The following is a 23,954-nucleotide window of genomic DNA, read 5'->3' on the forward strand; positions in this document are numbered from 1 at the left end:
TCTCGCCGTAATGTCTGCTTTTCGATGGTGGCGCAATGTAGAAGTCAGTGCACGTTTTAGAAATTCAGATGGTTGAAATTATTCCGAAATTTTCCACTACGGGTGTACCTCACATCCTAGGCAGCGTCTCGAAATGTGCACGCACAAAATGCACTTCACTCCAGCTATGCAATGCAAACTGTGCTTGTGAAGCAGTATATTTCACGGGAATAATAATGTGAGTTGACGAAACATTATTTTTATATTAAAGATTCATTCTTTGACACTCACAGAAAACACGCGATAAGCGAAACAAGCTCATTTTCGCCTCAGTGGTAAAAATTTAGCCTATGCGACGAGCTCATTTCGGCTGCGCACCTTACCGGGCCTCTGCCGTCAGCGCCGCCACACGGCATCGGTGCGCTGTGGGGCTATGCTTCCCTGGCCGGTTTTCACACCTCTCCATTCTAGCCACCTTAACAGTGGGTAGAGTGCGCTGCTTTTGACTGGCACAACTCTACTTTTATACCAACAGCTTTGTGTGACGATGATGTGCAAAAAGTGCGAGGTCGCGCTGCTTTTAGCCACTTAATGTCGCCCAGAAAATAAAACTGCAAACTGCATTTCAAGGTGGCTCTTCTGTGCTATATAAGCCTAGTTTGTTAGTGACACACACTGCTAGGATAGCCAACCTGGCATGCAGGCACTGCTGCTAATGTGATAATACTGAGAGGCCAATAGCCATTCTTGACCTAGGTTGTAAGCTTTGGTGTAGCTTCGCCCACTGTGCAGTGGACTGTGTTATTATAGTAAAATAATTCACAAATACTTTATTTGTAATGCCTTTTTTATGAACTATTAATAAGAACAACTTTCATTACCGATAACTGTGTCAGTAAATAAAAAAGAAAAAGAAAGTTCTTTCTAAAGAGAAAATTTCTGATATGGCTTGAAACTCTCTCTACATGACAAATGTAATTTGTGTAGCAGATTTCATTTTTGCACTGACTTACACTTTTGAATGGCAATAACCTAAAATGTTGCTTTTGAATAATAAACAAATAGTCTGAAACTGCTGCACCGATTTACTAATTTGTGAAAGCATGCCATGGTACCATGTAGCTACACCTCGTACAAGAGCAGCCAAAATAATACAAAGCATTATTCATTATTTAAACTTTTTTCACGTGCTCTACAGAAAAATATGTTTTTTTGGATATATTCATGAGCACACCAGTAGCATTTGGTAGAATATGTATTAAGTTGCTCCGAATTCTTGCCAAGTAAAGCATGAGAGCAATTTGATCGCTAAAGCGTGCTCCATAGTATTATGGCCAAGACTGTACACCCACCACCTCATATTTAAGGTAAAATTTGCAAGGAAATTTAATTTGTTTACGTCCAGTGCACATTATTCTACAATTTAAAGGTACACAAAGAGGAATCTGAGCTCGTTTTCTTACTGCGTAACTATCTACACATTCCGGGCATTCTTAGAAACTTCAAATTATTGTCTTGTGAGGCCAGTTGCCCTAATTAAATCGAATTAAACGTCCCGGCTCCCGCCTTTTTTTTAAACAACGCGGTAGGTAGGAGGAGTCAACCAACGTGCCAGCCAGTCCTGTGGCGGCTTGCCACTCTGCCATCGGAGGAGTGATACGTAAATCAGAGCCCACGAGTATTTTTATTTTCGTGGGCCTACTTTGCAGCTATATTGTCTGTGACAGACTGTTTATTCACAGAAACCTAAAAAAATAAATAAAAGCGAAAGCGAAGTCGCCACTGGACTGGCTGAAAAGCACTCCACGCATTGGCTGACTCCGCCTACCGACTGCATTTAGATAAAAAAAAGGTGCGAGCCGGGATGTTTAATCCGATTTAATTAGGGCAATTGGCCGCACAGGACAATAATTTGAATTTTCTAAGAATTCCCGGAACGTGTAGATAGAGTTCCCACAGTAAAAAGACGAGTTCAAATTCCTCTTTAGTGCACCTTTAACATTGCACTGTGTAACTGACAAGATTGAAATTAGGCTGCACGCAAGAATTCCAGCCTGTGAGCAAAGATGGCAGTGAAATTATGTTTTTCACTAATATTGTGCCCCACAAACTTTTTACTGAAGCTGTACATTATTCTATCTTGTGAGCCCACCTCCAGCAGTCTCATCATCATCCGAACCTCTTCATTTGTCTGGATCAGCTCAGGTCTCTGTAATCGTCTGAAAATATAAATGCTCTAACGCTACATGAGTTGGTAAAGCACAGCACATAGGTTATTTCAGATAAAAACATGCATAGGGTGGCAAGTCAACATCATTACTTAACATCTTTATATGAGGGTGCACAATGACTGGGGCTAACAGATCTGTACCTAGTTGTTCTTGAGGAGTTAATTCCTTTTTCTCTTGATGATCGCTTTATCGAGAACTTTTGCCACTTTTTAGGAGAGGCTTATTTACACTCTTTCCTCTAACTTTCTCTTCTCCCTTTCTCATTATGCCTAATGACAAACATCTCAAACAAAAAAAAAGATCTGCAATTCTGTATACACTCATGTAAAGGGCGCGACTTATTTTTCGAGATTATGCATTCTCCATTTGTACGACAGCACATATTGCATGACCAATTAGCCCGAGTCTGGCGAATGTTTCATAAAAGTACAGCATTGCAAGACTAGATGATACGACGGCCTGCGGGAAGGCATTGCTGCATTATGATGAAGCCATTGTGTGATATATGTTTTCAGCAGAGTGTGAACGGAATGACACGTCAATGGCACGATCATACTGGGTTTCACAGGCAGGAGTCAGTGTCCTTGTAGCTCCCCAGAGAACGTGCTGTACAATAAAAATTATACACATGTGAAACGCAATTACTCTTTGCAGACTATTTTGCTCAAATATTGGTTGCCAAGTTGGGGGGGGGGAGCGGCCCCTTGCACAAATGTATACACTAGTTTTGCACAGAAACAAAAAAATGCAAAGGAACTATTGTAAAAAGGCAGACTTCTACACTCGTGCATATTGCTGGTTCTGCATACTTTGGTTGTGAATAAACAAATTATTTTGTGAGGTGTCTCAAATTTTGGAGCGAATTTACAAATGCTTGTGAGTGCACCTAGTTGTTCTTGTGAAGTTTATTTCTTTTTCTAAAACTTGGCACACAAAATTTTCTGCTAACTTTGTAATAAAATAAGTAAATTAAAGATATCAATCAGCTGGCCATTGCAGAACAAACTGAAATCACCCACATGCAGTTCCAGCAAGTACTCTCTCTTACGGAAATGAATGAGGAATGCAGGTATAGAATTCGCTGCATGCATCCATCAACTCCTTTTGGCTACTATTCTTGTTGATGCAAGCTTCAACCTTGCAGAGTGCCTTGTAGCCTTCACGAATCTGCTCCTTTGTAAGCTTGCCTGCAAATAATCACACACAAGTCACTACAGTACAAGATGTCCAACTAATAGTATGCCTTCATTCTGTCTGAATTAAGTTGAACAAAACTTACCCAATGGCATTTTGACCACATCAAATTTCATATCAATGACAATTTTTTGCAGTTCTTTGACATCAGATATAAATGTCATGAGAGCCTGGAAAATCGATAATGCAGAGACCGACTCAAGCTTCTTGAAAGAGGAACTTCTTTAACACTAGTACTTACCTTCACGCTTGGCTCAAGTCTGCTTTTGACAGTATCGTTGGCAAGATCAACAACCCTCTTTTCTATATTCTCACTCTCAGTACCCTTGAAGACCAAGATGAGCATTAGCACAAGTATTCCAGACTTTCTAGTAATTACGTGCATGTACTCACTTCTTCCGTGTAGTCCATCTTGAGCATATAATATTTTCCACTGTACTTGGTAAAGCTGCATCGTTTGGACCACTCATTCTTTGTTTTTTGAAGAAATCTATAACACAAGAAAGAAGACACAGCAGTTAAAACGTAAAACAACTTCATCATTAAAATTTCTCAGTAAGACTAATAAAAAAGTGACTAACCTTTTCTCAAACAGTACTTGTGCCTTGAAGAGGTCATCACCATAGGAGATCAGTGAGAAAACTCCCTTTTCTCCGACACGACCCCAGCGGCACCAAAGGTAATAGCTGCAATCATGTGGCTTTACAAGAAGCTGCATTGTATAGAATTTGTTCACATTTTTTTCCAAGCATGTTTGAGTGAGCATGACATTGTAGAATCCATAGCTGTTTGAATAGACAAAGAGTGGTCCTTTGCAAGTGCACAAGGGGTCAACACGCGGGACCACTTCTAGTGGGGGTTTTTTTACATCCTCAACAGCAGGTCTCTCCTGGGGCTCTTTCTCTGCTGGTTAGAAATAAAGGCAACAAAACAAAAACAGGAGAAAAAATTAGCTGATGAACATAAAATAAATCAGGGCAGTGGCACCATGAAGCAACATAACACCTACAGGTGACTACAGCACTGGTACAGAAGAGAGCACAAGCAAAAGAAGAGAGACAACAAGGTGCTACGAATCTTCTGGTCCATCCTGTGTAAGCCATTTCACTTGTAGATAATTCACTAACCAGCTCCACTTTTTGCCTTGCTAAAGGAATTTAAAGTTTTGGAAATAAACATTTTGAGCAAATACTGCTGATGGCTGGGCTGATAAAACGCCACTGGGTCAATGACTCGAACCTGATAGAGTGCAGGCTCTTTAGAATTTGTCTCAGAGCAGGGCAGACATAATTTAACTAGTTCAATTGTAACTGCAAATGGTTATGCAACAGGATCTATCTGAACATATAACAGTAATAGACAGTGTGCCGACCCCATACAAAAATAGCGCCGAGTTGGGCGCACATTTACCATAAATGTGCATTAATTTTTACAGAGAAATTAATGTTCACACTGATTATATTGGTAAGGTTGTCATCCATTGCCTGTATATTCATTCATTGAAGATAGTGGTACTTTACTAAACAAAAAATTAAAAATAAAGCGTCCCAGCCCATGCCTTTTAAACGGGCTCTGAAAGGGGCTCTCAATAAAGTTGTGGTGTGCCTTTAATGTTAAAGGACACCACTTGACGAATATTCTCCAGCCAAAACTTTTTTTTAATGGACTGAGTTATCTGTAGTCACAATTTGAATTTTAGTGTCTGTTGGCTTTCCCTCTCCCCTCGTCACTTTTTGCACGCTGAAAGGTCGGCACCCTTTCGCTGGCCCCACCACCAAGACATGCCAAAATTCCCCGGAAGGCGGTGCTTCCCGACCTCCCAGAGCAAAGTTGCCGACCCATGGTAGCTGCCCGATGTCTCAAAGAATCTAACCAATAGCCTTGTAGTACATGTGCAACGGAGGAGGGTGCGAACATGAAAAAATCGCCGGAAAGGGCTTGAGAACTTTCGCGCGCAATAGTGGGATCTCTGCTGTATGCATAAGTGTATTATTTGGCTCAGGTGTTCATGACAACACAATGCAGTGACTGAGAGAGTTGATATGCTCTCCTCAAAAGGTGCTTCAGAGCCCCTTTAAGTATAACGGGCTTTCACTGCTTTTACAGGAAGGTCAAGGTCACCTGCCTTGATTAAAGCAAAATATTTGTTCTCAAGTGAGATCCTGTATTCCTGCACTTTCCCACTTACCGTGAACTAGTTTATCTGCTTCTTTCTCAGTAGTTATTTGCGCTCACTGTTCAAATCTAGACTAATTCTAGCCCTTACTACCTTAAGGTTGCTATATCTCACCTTGCCTAGCACCTACACATCCTGCATCATGCCAGCATGGATGCATACCACGAGGTCTATTTCAATTTTGGTATCTCCATTCAGGCCCTTTCATGCTCATTTCCTGTTCACAAACCATTTCAGTTTGAAAATTCTACTAATAGATCCCAGCTGCTATTTCTAGAACATGTGCCCCTTCTACTACCTCGTCGCCTGCCTGCTTCTTGCCTTCCTGGGAATTGAAGTCGCCCATCAGTACAGTGTACTGCATTCTTACTTTACTCACAGCCGTTTCTACATTTTCATAGAACCTTTAGACCGTCTCGTCATCATGACTGAATATAGGTGTGTAAGACCGAACCACCTTCAACTTATTAAGCGTAATTATTAACTTAATAATAATATTAACTTATTAAATTAATTATTATTAAGCTTAGCTCTTATTACGCTTAATTACATAAGCTGCCACCCTTCTGTTAATGTTGAACAATTTGTTGATGTTACCAGATATATCCTCATTCTCAAAAATCATACATCTGCAGTTCTTGCCTCGCTACTAAACCGCTGTAAGCAGAATGTGCGCCCACTCTTTACCATTGTTATATGTCTCATTTGTCCTCCTAACCTAACTAACAACTATGATATCTCATTTAATGCTTGATAGCTCCTTGCGTAGTGCTGCTAGGCTAGCCTCCATGGATAATGTTCTTGCATTAAACGTTTCCAGGTTCAGCTTCTAGCGTTGCCCTGTCTGGACCCAGAGATGCTTAACACCTTCTGCAGCATAACAGGCCTGGCCACTTCCTTGGTCAGTTGCACTGCAGCCACTGGGGAAATGAGGACTGGAGGTTAATTGCTGTATTGAAATTAAAGGGGCTGTGAAGGGGGCTCCAATAAAGTTGCGGCGTGCCTGGGATATTGAAGCACGCCGCTTCACGAATAGTGTGTTCAGCAAGGAGTTTTTAAATGCGCTTTGTAGAAGCTGAGTTATCTGTAGCTAAAATTTGAATTTCAGCGTCTTCACGCCTTTCCCTCTCCTCTTGTCACTTTTTGCACTCTGGAAGGTAGGCGCTCCTTCGCCGACTCCCCTCTGGGAGCGGAGTTTCCCGGCCCGTCGGAGATAAGCGGCTTGAAAAAATCTAACCAACGGCCACGTATCACCTCGTCTATGCAGATGCGGGGGACGGAGGAGGGTGCGAGCATGAAAAAGTCGCCGGAAAGGGCTTGCCAACTTTGACGCGCGATTGTGGGTCGTCTGCTGCGTGTAGAAGAGTATTATTTGGCTCTGGGTTTCATGGCAACGCAGTGCAGTGATTAAGCGAGTTGATGTACTCTCCTCGGAAGGCGTTTCAGAGCCCCTATAAAGGTGCTGATGCAGCACTACACCAGAGTGGCCAAGTACTGCATACACCAGGATGTCCAAATACTATCCTCATGTGAGGGCAGGTTGTTCTCTCAGCCAGCCTTACAAAATGCGCGCGCGCGGCACGGCAACGTCACGTCGGCCAAAGTGAGACCTTCTATACTCCAACTGCGCTTGACCTTCAGACGCATTCGGTGGCTTCGGCGCACTCTGACCGCACTGGCTGAGACTTGGAGCATGTCTTTATTTCGCGTCGAGTGCGCCAGCCGCCCCCGGCCCGGCCAGACCGGTTCCGCCTCTCCTCGGGGCGGCGCTGCTTCGCAAGTATACGAGAGATGGCGCGTCTAACGTTCTGCGCATGCGCTACTCCTGGAGCAGCCGCTGCGCTGCGTCAAAGTAGTTGGACTGTAGGAGGGCCGAATTCGTGCCTGGCGTGGTGTCGTTAGCCTGACTTGACTGACCACCGCCGGCGCTCACCTGCACGCCGAGGAAGTCTGAGTATAAACACGGCTTTACTAACGTGGATGAACCTTGGCTAGCATAACATCCCTGGTCCTTGGCTCTGTTAATTGTCGCCGGGATCAGGCAGCAAGCACCCTAACTGTGGTAGAAGAATTTCATTACCACTTCAATTTTTTCTTGTTTTAACCAGTGGAGAATTGCGATGGCATAAGCATCTTAACCACAAGCCTTTTGCACACAAGATGGATGCACTACCTCTGTGCCCATATAATTGTATAGTAGGCAACAGAATTACAGGGTAAGGAAGCTAGAAAGGATACTGGCAAACTCTCCCAGGAGACAAATAATCTAATTAAGAAATGCCAGAGCATGAAAGCCATGATCCCTATAGATAGAATGGAGCTAGCAGGACTATCAAAGCTAATCAATTAGAGCAAGGTAAGCAACATAAAGAAGCACAACATGGAGAGGATTGAGCAAGCTCTCAAGAAATAAGGAAGCCTAACAGCGACATAAAGAAAACTGGGCAAGGGAAAAAATCAGATGTACATTTGCAATATGAATAGGATAGTTAAAAGTAGCCAAGCGATTCTACACAGATTTGTACCGAAATTGAAATAATTATGACGTTAATGAAAAAGGCAATGGGGCCAAGGAAACAGATATCCCATGGGTAACAAAGGAGGAGGTGGGGAAAGCCTTAGAAGCAATGAAGAGGGAAAAAGCAACAGGAAAGGATCAAGTAACTGCAGATTTGTTGAAGAATGGAAGAGACATCAGGTTACAAAAACTTGCCGCCGTGTATATGCCATGCCTCATGACCTCAAGTTTGCAGGAAGCATGGAAGAATGGAAACATTATTTCAATCTATAAGAAAGGGGATGTAGAGGAAGTTAGGCTGACTAGCTTGTTTTCTGTTGTATACAAGGCATTCACAAATGTAATCTCTAATGGAATTAGCTCAACCTTAGACTTCAGTCAACCAAAGGATCATGCTACAAGGGGTTTCCAGAAAAGGCTACTTGACAATGGACCATATTCGCACCATCAACCAGGTTATAGAGAAATGCAAAAAATATAATCTGCCTCCACATAGGTAACCAGAATACAATCAGCCATTCCAGCCAATCATTCAACCAAAGGCTAATACCCCTGTTACACGCCATTCCTAAAAGGCCTTCCCAGCAAAGGCACCTTTTTTCACCAAAGGACCGAAAGCTCAAAGGAGCAGCGATGCAGCTACACGACGCAGCCCAAAGGTGAAACAGTCTTTTAATATTAAAGCGAGTCTCTTAATATTAAAGTGGGGAATTCTGTTCATTCGTTGAGCTCAAACAATTTTTTTATTCTAATTGCTTCCTTAAAAGAACTACAACAGCTACTCTCATCAGCACCGGCAGGTTTTGTGTATTGCCTTGGCCACCAGGGGCACGCAACACTTTTACTGTCTTGAAAGCTGGGCATAAAATATAAATACCCGTGCAAAATGCAAGGCCAGACACACCTTTCGTATTTTTTAAAATATGTCTTCAAACATAGTTGGCTGCATCTATCTTTTTTTCATTGCTTTTACATTTTGACATTACACAGCACTGCAATTGCAGGTTCTCGAAGGCCGCACCTTTGGGCTCCACAGGTCCCTGACGGGTGCCTTCGCCTCTAAGGCCCTTAGCGGCAAAGACGCAATATTTGTGCCGTGTAGCTGCACTCCTTACGCCTTTTGATATAAGGACCTGATTCTCAAAGGCTTTTGCAGTGCCCTTGTGACAGGTGTATAACGTCAGCAGCCATTGCATAACCAGAATATGAAGGAGGCATAAGTAAAGGTTCTAGAAAATACTTACAGGTACTGCACAATGACCCTATTACACACCAGGAAAAATGATAAAATGGCAATCGGGAAGGGTCAGACAAGAAGACACCAATTCTTCGCTGCGTTTATAGGGGGTATACTCAGAGAATTTAGTCGGGATGAGTGGGGGTACTTTGTTGATGATATTGCCTAGGCAATTAATGCAAGGGCCGAATTGCAGCATATGACTGAGGACTTTAAAGGGGCTCTGAAAAGGGGCTCCCAAAAAAAATGCGATATTCCTGGAAAATTAAAGACGCCGCTTCACAAATATCCTCCAGCAGGAATTTTTTTATGCATTTTGTAGAAGCTGAGTTATCTGTAGCCAAAATTTGAATTTCAGTGTTTTCGCATCTTTTGTTCTCCTCTCGTCACTTATTGCACACTCAGAGGTCAGTGCTCCTCCAGCGTGCCTATCAATTAGTAATCCAACAAGCAGCCATCTCTAACGGAAATACTCAGGAGTGTGAGTCGAAAGAGTGTGCAAGCATGAAAATGTCAACGGAAAGGACTCTCCAACTTTCGTGCATGATTGCGAGTTCTCTGCTGCATGTAGAATTATATTATTTGGCTCAGGTGTTCATGACGACAGAACGTTGTGATTGAGAGCATTTGTGTGCTACCATCCTATACCAAGTACATTTTCAAGCACTTCATCTTTCTTTCACATGCATCATTGTGAAACTTCTCTTTTTTCCAGTCAATAAATTAGGTGTACATAACTGATTCATCCTGTCGGCGATATCATGAGAATTCTGTTGGGCAACAGCATCATCGCTCCGATGACTGGGATGATCAGAATCCACAACGAACATAGGAGTGTCATCGTCATCACTGGTAGAATCAGGCTCGATGCATATCACAGGTCTATTGCCATCATCAGTGAGGTGATCAGAACCCAAATCAATTACAACTTCCATCAGGCATTAAGCTGATAGCATGGCAAACATAGGTATAGCTGCACAGCCCCTCGCTGAAACCACCTAGCAACAAAGATTTGAAACTATCTGAGATTTGAAACAATTTTATCTTTGATTATTCAGTACCATCAACATAATTAGGAGCGTCAAATAAGCCAGCTAGCTCAGGTAATGTTACGCTATAATGCACTGCAAGCAAGTCTCCTCTTGCTTCCAAATGAGGGCAATTGGGGCCAGTCGCAAATTGAGAACCTATTGCTTTTATTACCAGTGCTATTTTTTTCGCTCTCAAAAACAGACTGTACTGGGTGTGAGATAGAATCTGAAAAAGTAGGCACGACAGTTTTCTTTTGGTTGACAAAGATGAGCATCATAGCCTGGCTTGAAACAAGACACTAAGGAGCTTGGCATAGTGTGTTGGATAAGTTTGGTCCGGCACTCACATCGCATCACTAGGTTCCAAAAACTTGACTTAAATGCAGGATATGTTTATATTGCTATAAGAAGTAGAGAAGAACAAGGAATGCAGCAAACATGCAAGAAAAGAACAATGTCTCAACGAGCTTTTCTAGCTCAGAAGCTGCATAGCTCAAGCTCATGTGAGCTAAAATAATGAGCGTAGTAGAAATAGTATCATTGAGAACGATTTTGTTACTTAGTGAAAATTGCAAATGCTGGCACCTGTGTTGTGTTGCTTTAGGTTACCATCCTATTCCAAATACATTTGCATGCATTTCATCTTTCTTTCATATGCGTCATTGTGAAACTCACTTGGCTTTTCTCCAGTCAGTGAGGAACAAGCAATGGATTCGAATGAAGTAAATTCCTCGCTGTCATCACTGGTGCAATCGGACTCTATACACACCACCGATGCATTGCCATCATCATCTTCAGAAGATGAATCAATTACTATAACTTCCTCCACTTCTTTCTTCCTTCATAGAGACAAAAAAAGGAAGAAGAGGGAGGGAAGAGAAAGGAAGAGAAACAGACATTTTAGTACTACGTAACAGATCAGTAAATAGGCCATGCCGACACCCAACAATGTAAAGATAAAAATTCCCAGCTCCTTGCTGCATCCTGCAAAAGAACAGCAGCAACAGCCAAGGCACTGCATGCTCTGCTGCATAATGTCATGCCACCTGTCATTTTGGTGTCATAGAGTCAAGTGGGCTTGATCAACAGTGCCGGGCCTCATCAACAAAAGGAGAATTACTTTGTGTACTGTACTACTGTTCATAATATACTTGTAGTCAGACTAAGAAACAGAAGCCAACTTCTTGAAAATCCCCCTAAATGCTCTTGAATGAGTAGCATCAAATGACCACAGATTCTCTGCATTCTTGAAAAAAGGAAAGGCATGATCATTGCTAATTTTCCAGTGGTTTTCTGTGTCAATGGCATTAGGCGCTCAAGTAAAGGCAGCGATTTCATGCACATACCTCCTATACACAGTCACACTGCTAGAATACATCCTCCAGAGCTATTCATAATTTATTACTGCCTAGCACAAACAAGAGCCTTACGATAACTGAAGAGCTTCGCTAAAATTAGTCGACACTACAAACGTCCTTCCACGGCACCGTCTTGAAGAACGCGCAAGCCCCACATGGCCCATTAAAAGCATTGGAAGTTGCACTCTCCAACAAGCCGCGGAGGTCAAAGAGTCAACGTAAGGTCCGGTTGATTCACTCTGCACGATGTGGACTAGTTCATGGTGATGCAAAAAAGTTTGCACTCATGCAATGCCAGTTCAATAGTGGAGGCACAGTGCTACACTTGTGCCGAACAGAAACAAGCACAAAGTGCAGAAGTTGTGCAAACCTTCTGCCTCTGGTGCACTGTCGTCGTGTTTATGGTATTGTTTATGGTATTGCACACGGTTTTCTTTGCTACTGTGTAGAAAAATGAAAGAATATGACCTGCAACTTACTGCCAATGACCATAGAGGAATTTTGATTTCAAGCATCTTTTCCCATATGCCATGGGTGACTGTTCAGGAGGTGAGTGCAGAGAAGACATGCCTTGTTATCTGCTACCTTGGAACCCAGTGCAGCATGATTTGCTGGCTGGCCTCTTCGATGTGTCTGTGTCACCCATAGAGTTTCTTACCACTACCTAGAGGGGAAGCTGGCGGCGCTGCACTTCAGCCACCATGGACGCTCAAAGCATCACAGGCCGGTGAGCTGTATACCTGGTGCGGGACAGTCGGATTTTTTCGGGAACACAGAGTGGCGTTACTGAGATGTCCCAATCTGAAAATGCTGTTCTTCGTGTATGCGCGCATACGTGCAGCTTCAGAGAAGAGCGAATATATCAGCTGCTCTTCAGGATCGTGTTGGAAAAAAAATGGGTGTGGTTTAGGTTTAGCTCTAGTTAAACCTGGAGTGATGCGATAGCTACATCTCACCGAGTGGAACTCACTCAGTCGAATTGCAAAGACTTTCACCGCTCCGTTTCACTGGGCGTTTCTTCTTCATCTTAATACCTAGACGGGGATTCACTCTCTCCCTCTCCACTCACCCCCCACTCGGTTTCGCGGCGCGCCGTGCCGCCGGCAGCTGCTCCGCACCACGTGACCAGCCACGGCACTGCCACGGAGCTCAAGGGCGGCCACGCAGCTTAAGGAGCGCCACGCTGAAGGCTTGAAGTGCTAGCGTAGTGTAGCTATCGCTACAATATCTTAAATGTGGTTGAGAGGGAAAGGCAGATGGTAAGCGCAACTCCACGGTTGATTTATGCACTGTTATTCGCATGCTTCATTTTAGCCTGGATCAGAAAAGGTTGCATGCATCAGTGGACATGGTCGTCATTGATGGTGCATGAAGAAACATGCATATTTTTTATCATAGGTCTCCGTTATAGTACACAGTATCTCTGATTCCGAAGCCAGGCAATGGCCGCCAATTGCACGCAGACAAGACCTCATGAATTCACGGAAATACCCACATGCTGCACAACTGTCAACATACACACACGGCACTTACTTTTGGTAGGATGGGTTTCCGCTTCGTACTTTATGATTCTCTTTGCAAAGTCCATATGCGCAACGCCCAGACATGGTAAGGGCCATCAAGGGGTGCGCAGACAACTTTGGCGCGAACATAGCGTGCAAAAGCCATAATAACCAAAACGCAACAGCACATAACGGCAATAAAAGGTTTGTTTTCCAAAATGCCATTTAAATCCTCTTAGTGTTTAAACAACAGCGGTTTTTTAACACCTTTCTTTTTAAAACTGCGCCTAGTAAGCATGAAATATTAGTTTCTGTGGTGTGCAAAAGTTGGCCAAATAAGAGAGCAAGCCATCTCTTATTTTGGGCAAACTTTGCATTTACATGTTTTTCCTGCTCGTTTGTTGCAATTTATAGACAGGGCACTGAATGTTAGGGCATTCTTGATTATCTAACAATGTTTATTTTTGCATTATTTTTTGGCCAAAAGTTGTGGTTATGCACCCGCCCATGATGCTAACAGCAGCCATGGTGGCTGAAGTGGTCTTGAGGAAGCTCCATGCAAACTCCCATAGACAGGGGCACCAGCTTTCCCTCTAGGTAATAGAAACTCTATGGTGTCACTCGTGTATACTTGTATTCAGGAAGTGCGTCGTCTGCTGCTGTCTACTGCCATGGTGCAGTCTGCTGTTGCAAGAAAGCGGCACTGGCAGTCGAGAAAGTGTAGAGTTTCGCTGACCTAGGTCTGCACTTGCTTGAAAAGAATGGCGTCATGCAGAAGATGCTAGGCTACACTCCTGAAACAATGGCAAAGTGTGTGTGTGTGTGTGTGTGCGTGCGTGTGTGTGTGTGTAGTGTTTAATGGCACACAGGCAACTAAAATGGCGAAGTGCAGCTTGAAGGGAACTAGTTCAGGTAGTGTAGGCAGATCAAACAGACCTGTAACTTCTCAGGGGCAATATTTCGATGGCGGCGAAGTGCAAAAGAAGACCGTGTGCTGTGCAACGTCACTGCAATTTAAAGAACTCCAGGTGGTTGAAATAAAATCGGAGCCTTTCCCTACGGCTTCTTTTCTATTTCACTCTCTTCATCCCTTCCCTCACGGCACGACTGGTATATCCACTACGCCTTTCCTTTCATCATAAGCAATTTTTTTTTAACGCACCGCTTCCTCATCAATAACTTCTCTCACGCTGCTCACTACACTGCAGAAGAATAGTATGCGCCGCCGACTTTTCTGTCTGCGTGGACATTCTTGAACAATCTGACGGTGCGCCAAGCATGTCAGCTGAAATTAAAGCAGCGTTATCTGATGAGTGCCATCTTTGCCAACTGATCTCCAGTGCTGTAGCATGTATGACCCGCACACTTACCTGACAAAAATATAACTGCGCTAATAGCGATTCTTTCGTTTTCAAAACACTTATTTCAAAACGGCCGCCACAATGTTGTCAGTACTGTTATTTGATTCTATTAGTCGTTGCCGCTCTCACTCCTGCAATCAGAAGCTTCATCGCTGCTCTCAAAGATGTAAACTTCTCTCACACTGCTCAATTATCTAGCCATTACGAATGATTTTTAAAGGCTGTCATTGTAACTCATGCTCAGAGAGGGTTGTACCTAATTTCTTTGAGATTGTATTACTGCGACAGCTGTAAATTCCTAGCCACACGGCAGGGTTTCTTCGGTGTCACATCAGCGTCTCGGCTACTGGCGTCGCCGGAGGCGAAATTCTGGCGCTTGGAGCAAAGCGATGCTGGGATGGCGAGGCCAAATCTCGGCGCCAGCGCCGGAAATACCTCGTAGGTGGGGAACAATGACTGGCCGCGTATTTGCCGCGACATTCGGATTAATCCACGCCGCTGCGACAGCATCAGCGTCCTGTCCCCCTTGCCCCCGCAGAAGGTTCCCGTTGCAACTGAACAGGACGATTAGCTACAGGTAATGTCATGCCAATTGGACAAGTTTATTCCAGCCAGGCGAATACCAGCACGAGCACGAGACATGTGCCAGCCGCCGCGAACCTCACACGAGTGCGCAGCAAAGCTAACCAGCTTAGCCACTGCATGTGGCTACTGCCTACAACATCTCCCGGCTGTTCCGATCAGACGCCACCGCTGCAGCCGACGCTGTGCTCCTCTGACGTCGTCGTGACTCTTCGCAAGAACAAGCTGGAAATGCCTCATAAAACACCCACCTCGTTTACTGTTGTTTTTATGGCCATCCCACACCTGAATTCGGGTACACTGCTCTTTATTTGCGCTGCGCATTTGTTATTTTTCTTCCCAGACCGCGCAGTCACAACACGACCTATCGCACGAATCGAGCGCAGGGCAAGCAAAAAGAACCACTGAGCTGTAAATCCAGATGGAGCTTTTAGAGTCAGACTGTTTTGCACACATGCCCGACTTTACGCCTCGGGGCAAGTTTTCAGACATGACCCACGTTAATGAGCGAACGCGACGTCTGTCCGGCCTGCAGAAACGCTTTCCTATGACCTGCTGACCATTTCTATCACCGTTTCCTGCTGTTCTCAGCGTTTTCTTCTGGGCAGTTTATCCTGCCATAGAAGGCACGCCACTGGTAGCAAAGCTCATAGCAACAGTGCTTTCTCGCTTGCTAGGCGTTCGATCTGGATTCCCACAAGAACCAAGAGAAAACGACCTTTGAAACAAGCAAGTCGATTTACTGTTGCCTCGATGGGTGCCATAATAGCTGCAAAAATGCCACCGGGAAGCAGTTAAAGATTATGTTTTATCGTTTTTCCTGGAAATCATACGAGTGCAAAACGAAACAGCGCTGCAGAGAGCACTACGGCGTGCAGAGTAAACAGGCCAGCGTGGAGAAGCGGTAGAAAAAATTGTCAAGTGAGAGCTGTGTACACAAAAAGTAAACAAATCTATGCCGCATGCGCGAGTCTCTGGCGCTGTCCGAGAACAAACTTCGCGAGCGATTGCTATCGGCCTAATTTACAAAACAAAAAAAGCACTGTATATACAAAGCAGCGTGTACGTAGCACCCTGTCGCTAATAATACCGCATGCGGAACACTGCAAGCAGCCTGAGTGATGCACCCGGCCGCATGCATATCGTCCGAAGTAATTCATGCGCTGAGCGTTCACATCACTGCGCGCAATACCTGGCGATGAGCAAGAGGGAATTCAAGCTCGATGTTTGTACCGAGTGCTCGAAACCAACAGACGGTGAAGAAACGAGCCGTGAAAGAATTAAACTCGCCTCAAAACTGAGCCTGCACATATCTCGAAGGTGTCCGCGGACATTGCTACACAGAAAGGTTCACCGCACGCATCATACACAGGCTTAGGGTCGCAGAATATGAGACCGCGCACCAAACCGTTGGTTCTAAAAACGCGTCAACATTTCCATCCGTCCGAAAGCTACATCATCACGCACTGATGATATTAATTAAGCCGGTCATGCATGCTGTTCTTTCCGGAGACAGCGCTCAAGCGCGAGCCCGCCGTCGTTTGGACCGAGCGAGCGAGAAAGCAAAAGAACTGTGGTGGTGACTGAACCTTCTGGTGGATACCGACGACGATTTCAGAGCGACGTTGTAGTTGCACATATGCCTGACCCGACCTTTCTGGGCAGATCTTCAGATGCGACCCATGTTACTAAGAAAGTGTGGTCTGCCCGCTCTCATTGCTGTTTTTTTCTACCCCCGCTTGATGATCTTGGACTGCGCAGGTGTGTAGGGGAGCAGTCCCTTCTAGCTTCGTGGTCCATACCGCCAGCATATGTGAGCACCTAGAAAGGCTAACGTCAAGTCATGAAATCGCATAACGTTGTTTTCTGGGAGTTCACTTGTTTATTTTTAGTCCTAGTTCTTCTAGTCCTTAGCAAAAGTAGCAATGAGAGCCGCATTGACGAGATCCTCTCATCATGAAGTTCAAGGCAGTTTTGACGCCCAGAACAGTCGGCTGAAAGCAGCAGGTTACCCGATGAGACTGCTATCCAGTGTCGCAGAAGGGATTCTGCAAGCACTTAGAGGCAGAAAATATGTCACAACCAAATCAGAAGAAAGGAAGCTGTACGCGGTCATTCCTTACATTTATGACATTTCCCTCAGTCTCAAAAAGGTAGGCGCAAGAGCTGGTGTAAAAGTGCTCATGTCAGCACCCAACCAATTAAGAAGACATGTGCGCCAAAGTCAACAGCGAGCAAAGAAAAATGAACGAAAGAAAAAGCACCGGAAAAAACATGTGAAATGTGTGAAAAGAGTGTTTGTAAAATACCTCTGTCATGCGGACGCACCTACATTAGTCGAACAGGGCGCTGTTTGAATGAATGGCTTCGAGAGCACAAAAGATCCCTAAAGGGCCCCTTCAGCAGTGAATTTGCAAAACATTGCAGAGAGCATGAATGTGACCTGCAGCTTAGCAACACAATGGCCATCACGTCATATTTTGATCAACGGACCAGGGAGATTGAAGCCTTCATCAATCGACAAAAGAGCGACGTATATGCGTCAGCATACTTTTGATAGCGTTTCGTGACAGCGAAATTGATTATCTGCGTGCGTTGTCCTAATCTTTTACCACGTGTACATCATATGCGTTTATCATGCTTCTGTTCTTTCCTTACTGCACGAGCAAGATGTATATATTCGATCGAACGTGGATTAAAAATCTGGTTGTTAGACAGCGTTGATTCCCGCCTCTCTATTCTTTGTTTCGTGCTGCGCTGCTCCCGCCACAAGAACATGAAACGTGCCAAAATTTTACACACAGCGGAAATATGAATTCAAAAAGTCACCCAATCCCGTCCATATAACAGGAAATAGCAGCGCAATACAGATGTAATTTCGGTTTATTAGATGTGCTCTTTGCATTTAAATGAATACAAACAGGAGACGCATATGTATGCACCATTTAACACACAATGTACGGAGCACTGTGGCACCAGCATATAATAATGGCCAAATTTTTCTCTAGCTCTGAGAAATTGAAAAAATAAAGCAATAAAAACATAATAGAGGATGAAAGTTGATGCACCTCAAGCAAACATTCTAAAGGGTACAAAAAGCATATATGCACACGCAAAAGCAAACGCATGTAAATAGCAACCTGGGTGTCAAAAGAAAAGACGATATGGGCGTACGATACAGATACGCGCTTTCAGGTCACGGATATTCTGCAGGGTGAAACCTCCCTCTGGCTTTGCCTCTCTCACGAGCCTCGGAGTAAGCTTGAGCGTGTTATCAAAACAGAAAAAAAAAAATTAATTCTACGAGGCGAAAATAAAAAACGAGCATACACCAACATACCTTGACGACGTTGGCAACGGAAACCCGGGGATGAAATAAAATGCTGCAACTATATACATGAATTCAACGCAGCGTTCTGTCCTGCGCCTTCTCACGGCACAGCGAACGCTCAAACATACGCCTTACACCCTCGTTACACCCCCGTTTTATTTTCTTGTGACTATTAAGTGTGGAGATAAGTCTGCTTGGAGCCGGATGGAAAGGGGGGACGTCTTGAGGTAGGAGCCCTGGCGCGCCGCACCCATGGTATAGCAGACTGCGCGTGCGGCACAATACGAGTGAGAGGCGAGATCAAGGGGATCAAGGCACAAGTAATCCGGTGGGGGTGGGTTGAAAGTCAGCGACGCGAACACAACACAAACTATACCGCTGCGACAGGACGGCAATGTAGGTAGAGCAGGTTAATCCATGGGCACTCGCAGCAACAGTCTGGTGGGCTTAATTCCGAAGATCTCTCCCCCCTATGACCGCAGTGGACGGCTACGCTGCCACCAACAACACGCCACAGTCGTCGGAGGCGCTGAGGGATGCAGAGTGCGAGGGATACAGACTCGCGAGGGAGAGAGAAAAGGGAGCGAGAAGTCAATTTGTATTTTTTGTTGAAAAGCAATGGTCGCAAAAACGTGCTCCCAGTTACCTATCTGGGACCAAAATGCTATTTGTTTTTGTTTCTGCTTAACACCCTCGAAAAAACGTTTCTAGGCTATTAGTGGGCGCAATTCCTTTTTGCTTGTGTTTCTGTGTCCTGCCTCTACGTCCTGGAAATGTTCGATAAATGTTTTACTGGGACTGGGACATTCCATCCTTTCTGGGCGCACCTGGAGAGGTACGTTGTTTGCTGGGGAGTTTTCCCTTCCGTATACCAACCCAATTTCCCAACAAACGGCCTTGAGCCTCCCTTTCTGAATAAACAGCTCATTCATTCACGATCTTTCCAAACCCCCGTCTGCAGAGACGCCAGTTCGTATGCCCTCATGTGTTTCGTCTGCCTCTCCTGCGGCCGTGCCGTGTGACAACGCCGGTAATCGAGACGCACGGACAAGACGCCGAACAAACGCTGCCTTGTGGTTCGACCAGAAATCATTCGTACGGGCTAAACATGTAAGCAGCGTAATGCTGATGAAACTAATGACTACCACGTCTCCAAAGGAGATTGTACAACACACAAAAGCAAAGCTGTTATGGTTTATGGGGGGTTTAACATCCCAAAGCGTCCCGCCCGGGCTATGAGGGACGCCATAGTGGAGGGCTCCGTTAATTTCGACCACCTGGTATTCTTTAACGTGCACTGACATCGCACAGCACACGGGCCTCTGCAATATCGCCTCAATCGAAATTCAACCGCCGCGGCCGGGATCGAACCCGCGTCTTTCGGGGCAGCAGCCGAGTGCTATAACCACACAACGCAATGTAACAGCACATGCTTACCGGACGCAGGTCTTCTTCTTGCGTCCTACTGCTGCTGCTGCTGGTGGTGGTGCTAGGCGTTTCGGCATAGCTAAATAGTGCTGACCGCAACCTACACCAACAGTCAAAACAGAATTTTAACACTAAAACTAAAACAGGCACCGCTAAACGCGCGCGCACGACGCTGCCAAGGCTGTGGTAAGGTGGCTAGATCTGCCCATTTGGCACTGCTCCAGCGCGCACCTTCTAGTTCATGCCTTTTGCCGCTATGAAATGGCAGCTACGGGCGGCTTGGCGCTACAACTAGCCTGTTGAGCAAGATGGCGTCAGTTAGTTTACTTCAAGGATTTAATAGTTTGATCATTTGTCTACGTTGTGAGTATTCATCATTCATCCATTGCCTCGCAAAGATGCCTGAAAGTCGCACGCCTGGCATGCGCGCAAACAAAATATTCACCATTAGGATTTGAAGAAATGTCATATTTGCATCATTCATTACTAGGTCTCAAAATAATAAGACGGGACAAATGCACAGGGAGGCAGTGAGAGAAGAAAAATCATTTGTCGGAAGCAGACGACGATGATGATCATGACAGACGAACAGGTCAACCGAGCGTTCTCAACGGCCAAAAAGTTAACGAAAGTTGGCGCACGTAGTCCCATAGGACCCCGCCAAATGTACAGGTCTCTAGTTCCTTTAAAAGAGTTCGATGTTGGGCTAGTTGGATTTGTGACAAATTATACATATTTTTAGCGCAACCACGACAGGGACACAGAGAACAGAGACAGCGCTCGTGTTTATCTCTGTTCTCTGTGTCCCTGTCGTAGTTGCGCTAAAAATATGTATAATTTGTCTCTAGTTCCGTAGGTCTTGGCTAGATGTTGCAAGTTGAGCATCCTAGCCGTTGGTGCCGCCATGGTCGAAACGATTGCAGCGATCTTGGTATCGGCGGTAAACGCGGCTGAAGTTAAGCCTAATAAAAGTGATATTTCTGGACAACAATAGATAAGAAAAACATGCTGGTGAACTACATTATAATTAGTCATAAGTATTAAAAATAAAATATCAAAGAAATGACTTGTGAAGACGACGCATCGCGTCCGCGCCGTAAGCGCCGCTGCGAGCAGCGCAGCCGGTGCAGCGCTAGGAACAGTGGCAGGCAAGCTAACACGCCTTGGCTTTGTATACCTGTGGACAGGGGTCAATGCCAGAGAGGAAAACAGGAAAATGTTAGAATGTATTGCAAGCGACATTGATGAGCTAGGAGGACAGGGCGAGATAATTATATTAGGTGACATGAATGCACACATAGAAGACCTGGATGGGTACACGGATTCGACAGGAAGCATGCTGCAGGACATGTGTGACAGGCATGATTTAGTTGTATGCAACAGCACCGAGAAGTGTGAAGGGCTCATAACATGGGAGGCGGGGAGTCTGCACTCGACGATAGATTATGCACTAATGTCACAGAGGATGTATAACAGATTAGGGGTAATGAGCATAGATGAAGATGGTTCCAGAAGTCTAGGTAGTGACCACAAGCGTATCAAGTTGAGCTTCAGAGGAAAAAGCAATGTAGGACTGAAGCAAGATGAACAATCAGGGGGAAATTTTTACTCAGAAAAGCAATTGGAAGTAGCAGCCAAAAGAATCGAGAAAGTAATTTTTGAGGATAGTGAAACAGAATGGACTTATACCAAATTAACTCGATTACTGGAGCTAGAGCTAGCTAAGGTGCGAGTAAAGTTAAAAGGGAAAAGACGCAAACCCAAGAGTTGGTGGGATGAGGAGGTCAAGAGGGCAATAGAAAAGCGCAAGGAAGCATCCAGAGAACACAGATATTCCAAGAAGAGGGGGGAACCAAAACCCGAAGTAGACAGGAAATGGGATACCTTCATAAAGTGTAGAAGGGACGCATCCTATTTGATTAATGAGAAAATTAGAAGAAAGGGTGCCCAATGGATGTCAAAAGTAAATAAAAAGGATAGAAAAGCAGCCCAAAAATTCTGGAAACATCTAAATGCAATGAGTAATAAAACTAGGCTAGAACAAAGGTTTATTGTTACAGATGAGGGTATTCGACTAGAAGGGGATGAAGCAATAAAACACATAGGAACAAGGATGACGGAAAAATTTTCAGCAAAGCACGTGGTACATAGTTTATCGAAGGAGGATAGACCGGTTACAGCAATAGCTTCACTTGAGCAAGGAGAGTGGGAAAGGGCAGAGAAGAAGGTTCCTAGTGGCACATCAACAGGACCAGATGGGATCCCGATTATGTTGATAAAGAAGTTAGGACCAAAATCCAAGCAAACATTAATACAGGTAGTGAACAAAATGATAGTGGATGAGAAAGTCCCCGATGAATGGCGATTAAGTAGAATGAACATGATATATAAGGGAAAGGGGGACAAAGCAGACGTAAGTAACTATCGCCCCATAACAGTGACATCTGTGGTTTACAGGGTGGTGATGCAAATTATAAAGGATAGACTGCAGGCTTGGGTGGAGAACGAGGGGGTGTTAGGGGAACTACAGAATGGGTTCCGGAAACAAAGGAGGTTGGAGGACAATCTATTTTCATTGACACAGTGTATAGAAATTGCGGAAAAGGAACATAGGCCCTTATTGCTAGCATTTCTGGATATTAGGGGAGCCTATGACAACGTTACTCAGGAGCATTTGTGGGACATATTGGGCACATTGGATGTGGAAAATGGAGTAATTAATCTTTTAAAAGATATATATAGAGGTAACAGAGTGCTCATAAAATGGGAAAAAAATGTATCAGGGCCTGTAGAGATACAGCGGGGGCTTAGACAAGGATGTCCTCTGTCCCCTTTGTTGTTCATGTTGTACCTGCAAGGTTTGGAAGCCAAGCTAGAGGGGAGTGGACTAGGCTTCAACCTATCTTTTTTCAAGCAAGGGGAATTGATTAAACAGACATTACCGGGACTAATATACGCGGACGATATAGTGATAATGGCTGACAACAAGGAAGACCTGCAGAAGTTGTTAGACATATGCAGTACAGAGGGAGATAGATTAGGCTTCAAGTATAGTAAGGAAAAATCTGCAGTCATGATATTTAATGAAGAGGGCGGCGAGCATAGAATACAGGAGTTCGTGCTAAAAGTAGTGAATGAGTACAAGTATCTTGGGGTGTGGATAAATAACAGTGTTGAGTATCTGACAGAGCATGAAAAATATGTAATGAATAAAGCTAGTAGGAATGCAGCTGTCATGAAAAATAGGGCACTGTGGAATTACAATAGGTATGAGGTGGTAAGAGGGATCTGGAAAGGGGTGATGGTCCCTAGCCTGACCTTCGGGAATGCGGTCCTGTGTATGAGGCCAGATGTTCAAGCAAGGCTGGAAATTAGGCAACGGGGAGTAGGGAGGTTAGCTTTGGGAGCACATGGCAATACACCAAATCAGGGGGTACAGGGGGATATGGGATGGGCGTCTTTCGAGAGCAGAGAGGCTAGCAGTAAGATAGCATTTGAGGAACGATTGAGAGGGATGGAGGAAAAGCGGTGGGCTAGGAAAGTTTTCAGATACCTGTATATAAAGAATGTTGACACGAAATGGAGAAAGCGAACTAGAAAGTTGACAAGCAAATATCTGGACAGCAGTAAGGGGGCAAATCAGCATTTATCGGTTAAGAAAAAGGTTAAAGGAACAGAGAGAGCGTTGTGGAAAACAGGGATGCTGACGAAATCGGCACTGGAAACATACCGGACCTTTAAACAGGAAATTGTCAAAGAAAATATCTATGATAATTGTAGGGGAAGTTCTTTGCTGTTTGAGGCCAGGACTGGAGTTTTGCGGACTAAGACGTATAGAGTCAGGTACCAGGAGATAGACACTTTGTGCATTGCGTGCGGAGAGGAGGAGGAAACGGCTGAACACTTGATACTTTTCTGTAAAGGGCTTCACCCTACAGTGGAAGGCAGCGGGGCTGACTTACCCAAGGCATTGGGGTTTAGGGATAGTGAGGGGAAAGTGGATTTTAAGAGGTTAGAAGTAACCAA

The 23,954-nt window shown here is 44.6% G+C and overlaps 1 protein-coding gene across 3 annotated transcripts in view; it reads right to left on the reverse strand.

Annotated features, from left to right (window-relative positions):
• Positions 1-20,151, reverse strand: part of LOC144113264 (poly [ADP-ribose] polymerase 2-like) — a 58,408-nt gene extending 38,257 nt beyond the window's left edge. The window contains exons 1-8 of one of the 3 annotated variants that reach the window (XM_077646246.1): positions 19,938-20,151; positions 11,042-11,205; positions 3,986-4,310; positions 3,798-3,894; positions 3,646-3,729; positions 3,490-3,574; positions 3,259-3,397; positions 2,132-2,198 (exon numbers count right to left, since the gene is read on the reverse strand). In XM_077646246.1, coding sequence (XP_077502372.1) covers positions 2,132-2,198; positions 3,259-3,397; positions 3,490-3,574; positions 3,646-3,729; positions 3,798-3,894; positions 3,986-4,310; positions 11,042-11,205; positions 19,938-20,005 — 1,029 coding nt within the window. In that variant the 5' untranslated portion in view covers positions 20,006-20,151. Of the gene's footprint in view, positions 1-2,131; positions 2,199-3,258; positions 3,398-3,489; positions 3,575-3,645; positions 3,730-3,797; positions 3,895-3,985; positions 4,311-11,041; positions 11,206-18,509; positions 19,064-19,937 lie in introns of those variants that run through there. The other 2 variants (XM_077646249.1, XM_077646248.1) reach the window with 2 other exon arrangements.
• Positions 20,152-23,954: the final 3,803 nt, after the last annotated feature.

Source organism: Amblyomma americanum, chromosome 1 (assembly GCF_052857255.1).
Source record: "Amblyomma americanum isolate KBUSLIRL-KWMA chromosome 1, ASM5285725v1, whole genome shotgun sequence".
Taxonomy (NCBI): domain Eukaryota; kingdom Metazoa; phylum Arthropoda; class Arachnida; order Ixodida; family Ixodidae; genus Amblyomma; species Amblyomma americanum.